This window comes from Erpetoichthys calabaricus, chromosome 5, assembly GCF_900747795.2.
Source record: "Erpetoichthys calabaricus chromosome 5, fErpCal1.3, whole genome shotgun sequence".
Classification (NCBI taxonomy): Eukaryota; Metazoa; Chordata; class Cladistia; order Polypteriformes; family Polypteridae; genus Erpetoichthys; species Erpetoichthys calabaricus.
The window spans coordinates 142,405,690-142,420,705 of record NC_041398.2 but is presented as its reverse complement, the minus strand read 5'-3'; the positions used below and the strand labels follow the sequence as shown (position 1 = coordinate 142,420,705).

At 39.4% G+C, this 15,016-nt stretch overlaps 1 protein-coding gene and 1 long non-coding RNA gene across 2 annotated transcripts in view; one reads left to right on the top strand and one right to left on the bottom strand.

The window, feature by feature from the left end:
* Positions 1 to 6,695, bottom strand: part of ufsp2 (ufm1-specific peptidase 2) — a 68,699-nt gene extending 62,004 nt beyond the window's left edge. The window contains exon 1 of the mRNA XM_028802100.2: positions 6,585 to 6,695. Coding sequence (XP_028657933.1) covers positions 6,585 to 6,587 — 3 coding nt within the window. The 5' untranslated portion in view covers positions 6,588 to 6,695. The remainder of the gene's footprint in view (positions 1 to 6,584) is intronic.
* Positions 6,696 to 10,840: 4,145 nt separating this feature from the next.
* Positions 10,841 to 15,016, top strand: part of LOC127527974 (uncharacterized) — a 209,729-nt gene continuing 205,553 nt past the window's right edge. The window contains exon 1 of the long non-coding RNA XR_007935167.1: positions 10,841 to 10,999. This is a non-coding gene — a long non-coding RNA (uncharacterized LOC127527974). The remainder of the gene's footprint in view (positions 11,000 to 15,016) is intronic.

The following is a 15,016-nucleotide window of genomic DNA, read 5'->3' as shown; positions in this document are numbered from 1 at the left end:
CAAGTTCAGGATTCTGGCAAATTAAGCCGCACAAGAAAAGTTTACACCTTTGCACATTTAACACAGCCTTTGGATGGTACAGGTTTGGCTTCGCTGTGTTGTGAATTGCCTGAAACATCCATTAAATTCCGAGGACACCTTGCCACAATATCTCTGAAAAGGATGGATGTTAAATGATTAAATCCATCAATCCAGGGATGCGCCCATTCCAGCTAGCACTGAAAAAAAGGCAGAAACAATCTCTGGTCAGGGCATCAGCTCATTGTATGGTGAATACAAGTACACACATACACTAGCGTTATTTTAGTGTCACCAAATCCCCAAACCTTCATGTCTTTGTAAAGAAACCGGAGCACTCCAGGCAGGGAACACCAGGGATGTGACTCCCTGAGAGACAGCAGCACTATACTTCTGCCACTGTGCCACCTCCACATGTGTAATTATTAACAGTATTCATTATTTAAATGAAGTTAACAATTTATCTGTAAAATGTAATATACATTGTTAATGCATTTCATCATGAAAGTGATATCTAGTATAAATCTAAGGATTATAAATGTGCAGAGAGCTGGAATACCTTAAATTTAATGTGTCCTGTGTGGTGATTGCTGCTTGCCACTGCTCTCAGTGCAGGAGGAAGTCCCAGAAGCATGTAGAAATTAACAACTGGGTTGGTTTAAGATGATGTTTATGACGGTCAACTTCCATGATAAAATAAACTACAGGACTAAAGTGGACATTTTGAGATTTAAGCCTAAATTTCCACTTTAATCACAAAATACACTTTGTCACTATGTCCCTAACTTTTTTTCTCTCTGGCTCAAATACACCGCCGTACATTCTGATGCTGTTGTGAAAAAACAGGACGGTACAGAAGATGGTATGTGAATGTGAGACCTTTAAAATGTATCGTGTCATTACGATGGGGAACATGCAACGCTTGAATGTAAAAGCACCACAAATGCATTTGTATGTGGTATTTTGCTTCACCACATCGAACCATTGATCAAACATCGAAGCACGCACATCAATCCTGTTGGATTCCTAAAGCAGCTTTCTGTCACATGTAGATAGTAAATAGAGATTCTGAAGTCATTTTCCGTCTTTATCACATTGTGCTCCCGGACTCTTTGCTGGTACTGCAATTTGCACACCCATCGCATTAATTGGTGAGGACGGGTTCAGAGAACACGTCAAGTGAACGCTGAGAACGCATGGCAGCCATGATGCGTGCACATGCGCGTACGTGTTCTGAGCGTGAAGTATAAACCGTCTCTTACAAGATGAGGTGGTATGGCACAAGGAAGAAAAACAACGCATAGCATTAACGGCCCTGAAGATGTTATTGACTGAGGCTCCATTGTTGAAGTACTATGACGTTAGCCAATCTACCAAGGTTTCTATTGCTACTTCAAAAAATGGGTTGGGAGCTGTACTTTTACAAAATGAACCACAAGTAGCTTATGCATCCTAAGCTATAACTGAAATACAGCAACATTATGCACAAATTGAAATACTTGCAATTGTTTTTGGGCTAAAAATCAATTTGTATATGGAAAAGATGTTGAGGTCAAAACTGATTGCAACTATACCATTAGAAGCAATATTCAAAAAACCTCTTAGTAATGCTCCACCAAGAATCAACAGAAATACCAGGTGACGGTCATATAAAAACCTGGAAAAGAAATTCATTTTGCGGACACCTTGTTACAAGCATTCTTGCCAGTCAGTGAAAAAAACCATGTACAGTCATATGAAAAAGTTTGGGAACCCCTCTCTGCCTGCATAATAATTTACTCTGCTTTCAACAAAAAAGATAACAGTGGCATGTCTTTCATTCCTAGGAACATCTGAGTACCGGGGTGTTTTCCAAACAAAGATTTTTAGTGAAGCAGTTTGTAGTTGTATGAAATTAAATCAAATGTGAAAAACTGGTTGTGCAAAAATTTGGGTCCCCTTGTAATTTTGCTGATTTGAATGCATGTAACTGCTCAATACTGATTACTTGCAACACCAAATTGGTTGGATTAGCTTGTTAAGCCTTGAACTTCATAGACGGGTGTGACCAATCATGAGAAAAGGTATTTAAGGTGGTCAATTGCAAGTTGTGCTTCCCTTTGACTCTCCTCTGAAGAGTGACAGCATGGGATCCTCAAAGCAACTCTCAAAAGATCTGAAAACAAAGAGTGTTTATTATTATGGTTTAGGGGACGGCTACAAAAAGCTATCTCAGAGGTTTAAACTGTCAGTTTCAACTGTAAGGAATGTAATCAGGAAATGGAAGGCTACAGGCACAGTTGCTGTTAAACCCAGGTCTGGCAGGCCAAGAAAAATACAGGAGCGGCAAATGCGCAGGATTGTGAGAATGGTTACAGACAACCCACAGATCACCTCCAAAGACCTGCAAGAACATCTTGCTGCAGATGGTATATTTGTACATCGTTCTACAATTCAGCACAATTTGCACAAAGAATATCTGTATGGCAGAGTGATGAGAAAGAAGCCCTTTCTGCACTCACACCACAAACAGAGTTGCTTGTTGTATGCAAATGCTCATTTAGACAAGCCACATTCATTTTGGAACAAAGTGCTTTGGACTGATGAGACAAAAATTGAGTTATTTGGTCATAACAAAAAGCGCATTGCATGGCGGAAGAAGAACACCGCATTCTAAGAAAAACACCTGCTACCTATTGTCAAATTTGGTGGAGGTTCCATCATGCTGTGGGGCTGAGGGGCTATTTCACGGACTGGGGCCCTTGTTAAAGTCGAGGGTCGGATGAATTCAACCCAATATCAACAGATTCTTCAGGATAATGTTCAAGCATCAGTCACAAAGTTGAAGCTATGCAGGGGTTGGATATTCCAACAAGACAATGACCCGAAACACAGTTCGAAATCTACAAAGGCATTCCTGCAGAGGGAGAAGTACAATGTTCTGGAATGGCCGTCACAGTCCCCTGACTTGAATATCATCGAAAATCTATGGGATGATTTGAAGCAGGCTGTCCATGCTCGGCTTTAACTGAACTGGAGAGACTTTGTATGGAGGAATGGTCAAAAATACCTCCATCCAGAATCCAGACACTCATCAAAGGCTATAGGAGGCGTCTAGAGGCTGTTATATTTGCAAAAGGAGGCTCAACTAAGTACTGATGTAATATCTCTGTTGGGATGCCCACATTTATGCACCTGTCTAATTTTGTTAGGATGCATATTGCATATTTTCTGTTCATCCAATAAACTTAATGTCACTGCTGAAATATTACTGTTTCCATAAGGCATGTCATATATTAAAAGGAAGTTGCTACTTTGAAAGCTCAGCCAATGATAAACAAAAAACATCAAAGAATTAAGAGGGATTCCCAAACTTTTTTATATGACTGTAAGTGAACTTGAAGATAGCGGAACCGAAGCAAAGGTCCAAATGTTGATAGAAAACTGGTGGGTTGAAGCTAACAAGCTTAAGGAGATTAAAGAAGTAACACAAAAAGACATAGCATTAAGAAAATTTCAACATAATATACAGAATGAATGGCCAACCAATTGAATACAACAGCATTGGAATTTCATAGAAGAGATCCATGTATTTGAGAAAAAATAATTATCCCAGCAGTTCTTAAAGAAGATATGCTAAAACACATACAGTACATGAGAGTCAACTTCATATAGAAACCAGTCGTAGAAGTGGATGTGAGGTTATGTAATGGCCAGGAATGGGGAATGACATTGAGAAATTAGTGAGCGCATATACAGCCTGTACAAAGTATAGTAAAACACAGTAATATCAGCCTTTCCAGGCACATGGAGTTCCAGAGAGACCTTGGCAAAAGATAAGAGTAGACTTGCTCAATTTTACCAATAGTGACTATCTAGTAATAGTAGATTACTTCTCAAAGTTCTTAAAAACAGTTCACCTTAAGCCATGATACAAAAAACAATTCAATTCATGATACAAAATCAGAATTATAAATCTTCTAAAAATCAAACTTTGCTCGCCATGGTATTGCCAAGGTTATTATAACTAATTATTATGGTGAATAGTTTTCAAGCACAGGGTTTAAGAAATCTGCCCAAGATTGGGTATTTATATATGGAATCTCCAACCCACATTATTCACATTCTGTCCAACAGAATGGTAGAATACACAATACAAACTTTGAAGTTGCTAATGAAAAAACCCAAAGCCAACAATAAAGATCCATATATGGCATTATCAGATTAACCTAACACCCTTTTATAGGGTATCGGATTGTCACCAACACAACTCCTAATGGGTAGAAGGTTGAAATCAAAGCATTTCAATTACTGACTCCACAGCTTGTCAGAAACTGTGTACAGGACCAGCTAAAAAAGAAACTGTAGTGCACGTTTGTTCCTTGCTTATGAGAGAATGGTAATACAGGTGTAAGAAGGATGGAATCCTGACATCATTAAAGGTGTTGCAGAACAGCCCAAATCATACATTTTGGAAACACCAGATTGTCAACAGTACAGAAGAAACAGAAAATCTATTAAGAAGACAAATGAACAATTCAGTCAAACAACAGGAACATTTAAAAACCCTGATGTATAAAGTGTCAAACAGCCTTAAATAATAATACTGAAGTCATCTAATGCTCTAAAGGAAACGAATGCAATAGAGATAGTACAACCTGTAACACGTAAGCCATCATATAAAACCTCAAGTGGAAGAACGGTGAGAAAACCAGCAAGAGACAGGGATGAGTGAAAAACTTAAAAACATGAAAAAAAACAAAAACTTGTTCATATGTAAAATGTTGGGAGAATATTTTTTGTGTGTCTGCATACATACACACACACATACTTGTTTTTTGGGCTGAAATTTATTTATTTCAAAAATGGGGATGTCATGATTTAAATAAAAAAGAATGCGTTGTCAGTGTTTGTGATGAACAAATTATGATTTTAATTAGCAATGTCTTGTAAATGAATCAAGCTATGATTGAACAGAATGAAGAACATTTTTCTCTATAGCTGATGGAGATAATGTTTTTCAGGATGTGATAAGAGAACAGGATGGTGATTTGAGAGAGTAAAAGTATTTAGTAACTTTTTTTTTTTGTTGGTTGACATCAATTCAAATCCACTGAATACTGATGCAGTACTGTACTGATTTTACACTTTGATTCTAATGGATAGTGGAGTTTTTAAGCTTTCAATGACTTGGATTTAAATCACCTCTGTAACATTACCGAATATAGCTTTAATACAGAGTTCTGCTGCAATCTCTTTCACACCACCTCCAGCACCCCCACTTTGTAAGTATCCAAAGGCACTAAAGTTTTTATTTTCATCTTTTAAATATTCTAAAGGCAAACATATATTAAAAAAGAACTTATTTTCATTACAATAATTAACTGTTACATTACAGGATAATGCAATTATTCCACATCTTTATGGGAAACTTAACTGGGGGGGCGGGGGAAGAAAAATAGTAAAAAGGAAATAGAGGGCCTAACAGGCTTCTGGACATTGCAGTCAGAAGCTTAAATGAACAAATTAAAAAAACTGCCATCGGACACCTTTAAAAAATGTTTATGTAAGAAATTAAATGCTCTTATTTCACACTATTTAAATCAAATAAAACAGGAATAGGACTATAGCAAATAAATTTACATTCTGTTCCACATACAGACAGTTCATGTAAATTACTGTTCAAAGAGCGGATATTTTAAATAAAATTAGAAATACCAGCAGATTAAAGTAAAACTGTAAACTAAAACGCATTCTCTCGTCCTTTGATTTTATCCATTCATTCGTTTTCCAAAACGGACCGATCCCATTTCAATGTCAGGGTGACGCCATCCACAGGCACACAGTTAAGTCACAGCCGGGCTACCGAGGCTACTGAATCAATTCAGTATCAATTTACGAGTGGGGAAATAAAAATGAAAAGGACCTGTCTTTGTTGCCTGAACCGACATTAAGTGTTGCTGTGTTGAACACAAGGTAAGGGGTGAGTGAGGTTTGCAAACTGCACAGTGCTTATCCGTGTTAAGATAGCGGAGCTGCTCGGAAGCACCTGAGAGTAAGCTGACTCAGCTAAGCAAAGGAATGGACACTGCAGTCTGTTAAAGGGGACTTGGGTTCTCCAGATCTGTTTTGTATATAGTGAGAATTACTGAGTGTTATTTACTTGTTAAAGAATAAAGAGTGATTACCGCAGAATGTGCAAATAAATGCGTGTTCTGGTTATTTTGAGGAGGCGGGGAGTAATGACGGGTAAGGGTCTCCACGCCTTAAAAAGAGAACATTGACTGAGGCAAGTCAACCGGCACACGGGTCTCAACAGTATAACTGGGGTTCTTTCAAAACCAAAAACATGACCGCTTTCTAACAAACTGCTGACAGCAGGATAATACAGTGAGTCGAGAATTCCCAGTGATCTGTCAGTTTTAAAGACATATACCATTCCAATAAATTACTTCTTCAGTATAGTTCTATAAGCAAGGATAGTAAGAGCAAATATATTCCATCCATAAAAATGACACCTATACAGCATGGATTAATTGGTAACTGGAAAAGTTAAAATAAACTTTAATGTCAAAAAATATACTGACCATGACAGCACAGAAAGGAACTCTGCTTTGATTCGCTTCTATTTAAACGTGGCTTTACATCGTTACATTGTCGCAGTCGCATATCCCGTCGCTCTGGTGATGACGACACAACATGCGGCGAATCAGTGTACGTAACGACATGTATACAAACTTTATGCCTCTAATTCTTTGAGAAATCAAGGGAAAGTCAATTTGTTTATTTAAAACTGAATCCGATTAAGTACAGACATGCATAAAAAATACTGAGTAATATAAATACAGAGCGTTTATTTAGATGTTAAACTGAATGCTACATCATCATTTTTGGCTGCTGAAAATCTTTCTTTTACAACATTACTGTCCTTAAGCTTGTCGCTTTGCGGATCACTGGATAATCGAGATGAGTCGGGATAATCAGATGCAGCAATTTAAATAACTGGATTTCCGAAGTAAATGCACATCTGGATTTCTAGAAACCAGGAACAGAGTTTATTTTACTTTCTGCATCACTTTGTTTTTGTCTTAATCTATACTATATACTTAAAGGTAATCACAATAAAGAAGACAAATACCGGAATGTGTTTTGTTTCTAAATGTTAATTCGACTTGTCATAAATAAAATAATGTAACCGTAAGTAAAATAGTTCCCAAATAAACAGCCAGCACATTTTTAGTTTCGATCATAGATGAATACTTTAACGCCGGACCTAGGAGGAACCACTAAGTTGAGGTTCGCGTAAACACCTCCACAAAGAGCCGATGCACGGCGGTTGAGTGACATGGAAACAGCCAGCCACTACCGAGAATACAGCCTAGAAACTATGAGTCAATGCGGCGATTTACTTGTCTAGCAAGGAGCTGCACGACTAGACTGCAATCACTAAGAGTCTAAAAGGTTGGATATACGTTTTGGCGTCTCCTGTGATTTTAACAGAAGCGTCGAGACTGAACTAGCACTGCAAAGTTCCATCAACAATTGCTTGTGTCTGTGAGGTCTCCCATCGGGTCATTACAAGATCATTTAAACAGCTGGCGTTTAATAATATTAATAATAATAATAATAATTCATTACATTTATATAGCGCTTTTCTCAGTACTCAAAGGATCAGCTGCAGCATCCTTTCGAAAAACTTGAGATCGGGGAAGACGTACAGGTGATCGAAAATGTTTTGAATTAAAGATCAGTAAAGTCAAACAACTTTTATTTTATTTTTCTTCTGCAACTACACATCTGACATATCATTGGTGCAGCGCGGAGAGTAGCACATCAGATTGAGGTGTTTTAACTATATCTGCACTTGCGAACGTGAGAGATGAGTTGTCAGCTGCACGTCCTATTGCTTATTAAGATACTCTCGAATATGTCAGTCAGATTCAGAAATCAGGCTACAATTTTGTGAATTCGGATATAGTAAAAGCAAAACATGTGGCAGGCACTTAACAGTAATGTATAGTGGTCAAACAGCACTCCCTGCTGGAATACAACATATAGGCATGGAGAGAGCTTCTGTGCATAGTGCTCAAAGAAAATTCGAAACATTTTCATCTATTTTTGTATTTTTCTGTTAAAATGAAAATATGACACCTTGAAAAATATTTAAATTTAAAAATTAAAACAAAAATGATAACCCAAATGTTAAAAGTAAACTCTTAAAATATCTAATATCCCTTTAACACACTAAAATGTAGAATACAAATTTTAGACGCAAAGTAGAATAGCAGAATTTTAAGTATGTCGACTTTTTTGTGAGATCTCCCAGTTTCTTCCTTTCTGTGAATTAGGCTACAGTAAATTAGATAGCAGGGTGATAAAGTGGAAAGCAGACTACTAGACTGTAGGCTGACTGCTGCTGTCACTTCTGGCTGAAGCAAGATGCAGCACATTTACATTATTAATCTACCAGAAAGTTACTCTTTCAGTTTAGTTTTGCAGTGAGACTGATGCTGTCTTTAAATAAATGACAAACGTTCTATGATAGTGACACTAATAGTCATCCTCCCCATGCAGTTTTAATGTTTATTTACCTGATTTCTCCTCTTCTATATTGAACACTTCACAGCAAAAGCAACACCAATATCTACAAGTTTAATTTTCACCTTTTTTGGTGGGAATTCTGCAAAGCCAAGTAGGTAAGCCTTGGTTGGAAGTTAATTTCTCTGGCAAACTGAACCATATAGCTATAATGCTCTAGAATTTATCATAAACATAACATTGCATAATATTTCAAGACCCACCTAATCCATTTCAGCATTGCAGGGAAAAAGGAGGTGGAATTCAACAGGGCAAAGACTGTAGAAGCAATGCACTTATTTTACCTCATGGAAATCATGTCCAGCCTACATGAATGAAAATTAGAAATTCTAACGATTAAACCGTAAAAGCTTCAAATAATTATAAAAAAACATATTTTTATTGGCAATAAAGGGAGCAATGCCACTCGTGCCCCAAACCACTTAACCTCACACATTCTGTTCTAATTTTCTAAGAACAATGAAACCAAACGCATCATCCCCAGGGATTTGTGGGCCGTTCTAGACTTCACGAAAGAGCAATAGACACTCGTGTTTCAAATCTCATTGCACTTATCCCTTAAACACTTCTAGGAAGGCTCCTCTTCTCCAAACGACTTCACAGATAAAACTAAGGCTGTTATTGATAGGAGATTTGCTGGTGAACAGCAGGAATGGGTTCGTTTAGCTCTGGGTTCTACCTGTTTAGAGTCAACACGGCCATTAACGCTTAAAACAGAACAGCATGAGACGGGAATGCGAAACAAAATTGCCCACTATACTGTCATCCTACTAGAGAAGCGAAACAGCCACAAATATATATTTGGGTTCCATTTATAGCAGGCATGAATGGCTTCGAAATGAAACCAAACGCATCATCCCCAGGGTTTTGTGTTCCGTTCTAGACCACAAAAGAGCAATAGACACTCATGTTTCAAGTTTCACAGCACTTATCCCTTAAACACTTCAAGGAAGGTTCAGCTTCTCCAAACGACTTCACAGTTAAAACTAAGGCTTTAATTGAGAGGAGACTTTCTGCTGAATAGCAGGAATGGGTTCGTTTAGTTCTGGGTTCTACCTGTTTAGAGTCAACGTGGCCATTAACGCATAAAACAGAACGGCATGTGATGGGAGTGCGAAACAAAATAGCCCCCTATAGTCTCATCCTGCTGGTGAAACGAAACAGCCACAAACATATATTTGGGTTCGATTTTAAGCGGGCATGAATGGCTTCAAAATGAAACCAAACGCATCATACCCGGAGTTTTGTGGGCCGTTCTACACTCCGCAAAAGAGCAATAGACATTCGCGTTTCAAGTCTCGCAGCACTTATCCCTTAAACACTTTTAAGAAGGATCAGCTTCTCCAAACGACTTCACATTTAAAACCAAGGCTGTAATTGAGAGGAGACTTGCTGCAGAATAGCAGGAATGGGTTCGTTTAGCTCTGGGTTCTACCTGTTTAGAGTCAACGCGGCAATTAACGCTTAAAACAGGACGGCATGTGACAGGAGTTCGCAACAAAATAGCTACCTGTAGTCTCATCCTGCTGGTGAAACAAAACAGCCACAAACATATATTTGGTTTCGATTTAAAGCAGGCATTACTGGCTTCGAAATGAAACCAAAAGCATCATCCCCAGGGTTTTGTGGGCCATTCTAAACTTCACGAAAGAGCAATAGACACTCGCGTTTCAAATCTCATTGCACTTATCCCTTAAGCACTTCTAGGAAGGCTCCTCTTCTCCAAACGACTTCACAGTTTAAACTATGGCTTTATTTGAGAGGAGATATGCTGCTAAATAGAAGGAATGGTCTCGTTTAGCTCTGGGTTCTACCTGTTTAGAGTCAACACGGACATTATTGCTTAAAACAGGATGTCATGTGACAGGAGTGCGAAACAAAATATCCCCCTATAGTCGTATCCTGCTGGTGAAATGAAACAGCCACAAACATATATTTGGTTTCGATTTAAAGCAGGCATAACTGTCATCGAAATGAAACCAAACGCATCATCCCCAGGGTTTTGTGGGCCGTTGTAGACATCGCAAAAGAGCAATAGACTCTCACATTTCAAGCCTCAGAGCCCTTATCCCTTAAAGACTTCTAAGACTTCTAATGTATATCCAATTCATTATAATAACCATTCATGGTGGCTCTAAAATCTGTACTAACCCCTATTCTCTCTTCTGTTTCCTTTTCCGGTGTCCTTTACCACCATCTACTCTAAGTACCATGATGTTCCAAAAATGATGGATGGATTAAAAGCCAGAAGTCTGTATGACCATCAGCATCAAGTGACTCCGTGAGAACTCTAACTACAAAGAGGACTATTTCATTTATGTTCGGTAGAATGCCCAGAGGGGACTGGGCGGTCTCGTGGCCTGGAACCCCTACAGATTTTATTTTTTTTCTCCAGCTTTCTGGAGTTTTTTTTTTGTTTTTTCTGTCCACCATGGCCATCGGACCTTACTCCTTTTCTATGTTAACTAATGTTGCCTTATTTTAATTTTTTATTTTGTCTTTTATTTTTCTTTTCTTCATTATGTAAAGCACTTTGAGCTACAGTACTTTTTGTATGAAAATGTGCTATATAAATAAATGTTGTTGTTGTTGTTGTTGTTGTAGGAAGGTTCAGCTTCTCCAAACGACTTCACAGTTGAAACTAATGCTTTAATTTAGAGGAGACTTGCTGCTGAATAGAAGGAATGGTTCATTTAGCTTTAGGTTCTACCTGTTTAGAGTCAATGCGGCCAACAATGCTTAAAACAGAACGGCATGTGACGGGAGTGTAAACGAACCCATTCCTTCTATTCAGCAGCAAGTCTCCTCTCAATTAAAGCCTTAGTTTTAACTGTGAAGTCGTTTGAAGAAGGTGAAACTTCCTAGAAGTGTTTAAGTGATAAGTGCTCTGAGACTTGAAATGCGAGTGTCTATTGCTATTTTGTGATGTCTAGGACGGCCCACAAAACCCTGGGGATGATGCGTTTGGTTTCATTTCGAAGCCAGTCATGCCTGCTTTAAATCAAACCCAAATATATGTTTTTGGCTATTTCGTTTCACCAGCAGGATGAGACTATACAGGGCTATGTTGTTTCACACTCCCGTCACATACCGTTCTGTTTTAAGATAGATAGATAGATAGATAGATAGATAGATAGATAGATAGATAGATAGATAGATAGATAGATAGATAGATACTTTATTAATCCCAATGGGAAATTCACATTCTTCAGCAGCAGCATACTGATACAATAAATAATATTAAATTAAAGAATGATAACAATGCAGGTGAAAAACAGAAAAACAGACAATAACTATGTATAATGTTGAATGTTAACGTTTACCCCTCTGGGTGGAATTAAAGAGTTGCATAGTTTGGGGGAGAAACGATCTCCTCAATCTGTCAGTGGAGCAGGACAGTGACAGCAGTCTGTCGCTGAAGCTGCTCTTCTGTCTGGAGATGATACTATTAAGTGGATGCAGTGGATTTTCCATAATTGATAGGAGCCTGCTGAGCGCCCTTCGCTGTGCCACAGATGTTAAACTGTCCAGCTCCATGCCAACAATAGAGCTTGCCTTCCTCACCAGTTTGTCCAGACGTGAGGCGTCTTTCCTCTTAATGCTGCCTCCCCAGCACACCACTGCGTAGAAGAGGGCGCTCGCCACAACTGTCTGATAGAACATCTGCAGCATCTTATTGCAGATGTTGAAGGACGCCAGCCTTCTAAGGTAGTATAACCGGCTCTGTCCTTTCTTGCACAGCGCATCAGTATTGGCAGTCCAGTCTAATTTATCATCCAGCTGCACTCCCAGATATTTATAGGTCTGCACCATCTGCACACAGTCACCTTTGATGATCACTGGGTCTATGAGGGGTCTGGGCCTCCTAAAATCCACCACCAGCTCTTTGGTTTTGCTGGTGTTCAGGTGTAGGTGGTTTGAGTCGCACCATTTAACAAAGTCATTGATTAGGTCCCTATACTCCTCCTCCAGCCCATTCCTGATGCAGCCCACGATAGCAGTGTCATCAGCGAACTTTTGCACATGGCAGGACTCTGAGTTGTATTGGAAGTCCGATGTATATAGGCTGAACAGGACCGGAGAAAGTACAGTCCCCTGTGGCACTCCTGTGTTGCTGACCACAATGTCAGACGTGCAGTTCCCAAGACGCGCATACTGAGGTCTGTCTTTAAGATAGTCCACGATCCATGCCACTAGGTATGAATCTAATCCCATCTCTGTCAGCTTGTCCCTAAGGAGCAGAGGTTGGATTGTGTTGAAGGCGCTAGAGAAGTCTAGAAACATAATTCTTACAGCACCACTACCTCTGTCCAAGTGAGAGAGGGATCGGTGTAGCATATAGATGATGGCATCCTCTGCTCCCACCTTCTCCTGATATGCAAACTGCAGAGGGTCAAGGGCGTGTTGAACCTGTGGCCTAAGGTGGTGAAGCAGCAGCCTCTCCATGGTCTTCATCACATGTGATGTCAGAGCAACAGGCCGAAAGTCATTCAGCTCACTAGGACGTGATACCTTTGGGATTGGGGTGATACAAGATGTTTTCCAAAGCCTCGGGACTTTCCCCTGTTCCAGGCTCAGGTTGAAGATGCGCTGTAGAGGGCCCCCCAGCTCCGATGCACAGACCTTCAGCAGTCGTGGCGATACTTCATCTGGACCCGCTGCTTTGCTGGCTCGAAGTCTCCTCAGCTCTCTGCTCACTTGCGCTTAAGCATTGATGTCCGTGTTGACTCTAAACAGGTAGAACCCAGAGCTAAACGAACCCATTCCTTCTTTTCAGCAGCAAGTCTCCTCTCAATTAAAGTCTTAGTTTTAACTGTGAAGTCGTTTGGAGAAGCTGAACCTTCCTAGAAGTGTTTAAGGGATAAGTGCTGTGAGACTTGAAAAGCGAGTGTCTATTGCTCTTTTCCCCAGTCTAGAACGGCCCACAAAACCCTGGGGATGATGCGTTTCATTTCAATTTGAAGCCAGTCATGCCTGCTTTAAATCGAACGCAAATATATGTTTGTGTGTGTTTTGTTTCACCAACAGGATGAGACTAGAGGAGGCTATGTTGTTTCACACTCTCGTCACATACCGTTCTGTTTTAAGCATTAATGTCCGTATTGACTCTTAACAGGTAGAACCCACAGCTAAACGAACCCATTCCTTCTATTCAGCAGCAAGTCTCCTCTCAATTAAAGCCTTAGTTTTAACTGTGAAGTCGTTTAGAGAAGCTGAACCTTCCTAGAAGTGTTTAAGTGATAAGTGCTGTGAGACTTGAAACGCGAGTGTCTATTGCTATTTTGTGATGTCTAGAATGGCCCACAAAACCCTGGGGATGATGCGTTTAGTTTCATTTCGACGCCATTCATGCCTGCTTTAAATCGAACCCAAATATATGTTTGTGGGTGTTTTGTTTCATCAACAGGATGAGACTATAGGGGGCTATGTTGTTTTGCACTCCCGTCACATGCCGTTCTGTTTTAAGCATTAATGTCGCATTGACTCTAAACAGGTAGAACCCAGAGCTAAACAAACCCATTCCTTCTATTCAGCAGCAAGTCTCCTCTCAATTAACGCATTAGCTTTAACTGTGAAGTCGTTTGGAGAAGGTGAACTTTCCTAGAAGTGTTTAAGTGATAAGTGCTCTGAGACTTGAAATGCGAGTGTCTATTGCTATTTTGTGATGTCTAGGACGGCCCACAAAACCCTGGGGATGATGCATTTGGTTTCATTTCGAAGCCAGTCATGCCTGCTTTAAATCAAACCCAAATATATGTTTTTGGCTTTTTCGTTTCACCAGCAGGATGAGACTATAGGGGGCTATTTTGTTTCGCACTCCCGTCTCATGCTGTTCTGTTTTAAGCGTTAATGGCCGCGTTGACTCTAAACAGGTAGAACCCAGAGCTAAACGAACCCATTCCTTCTGTTCAGCAGCAAGTCTCCTCTCAATTAAAGCATTAGCTTTAACTGTGAAGTCATTTGAAGAAGCTGAACCTTCCTAGAAGTGTTTAAGGGAGAAGTGCAATAAATCTTGAAACACGAGTGTCTATTGTTCTTTTGTGATGTCTAGAACGGCCCACAAAACCCTGGGGATGATGCATTTGGTTTCATTTCGAAGCCAGTCATGCCTGCTATAAATCAAACCCAAATACAGTTAGGTCCATGAATATTTGTACAGAGACAACTTTTTTCTAATTTTGGTTCTGTACATTACCACAATGAATTTTAAATGAAACAACTCAGATGCAGTTGAAGTGCAGACTTTCAGCTTTAATTCAGTGAGGTGAACAAAACGATTGCATAAAAATGTGAGGCAACTAAAGCTTTTTTTAACACAATCCCTTCATTTCAGGGGCTCAAAAATAATTGGACAAATTAAATGACTGGAAATAAAATGTTCATTTCTAATACTTGGTTGAACACCCTTTGCTGGCAATGA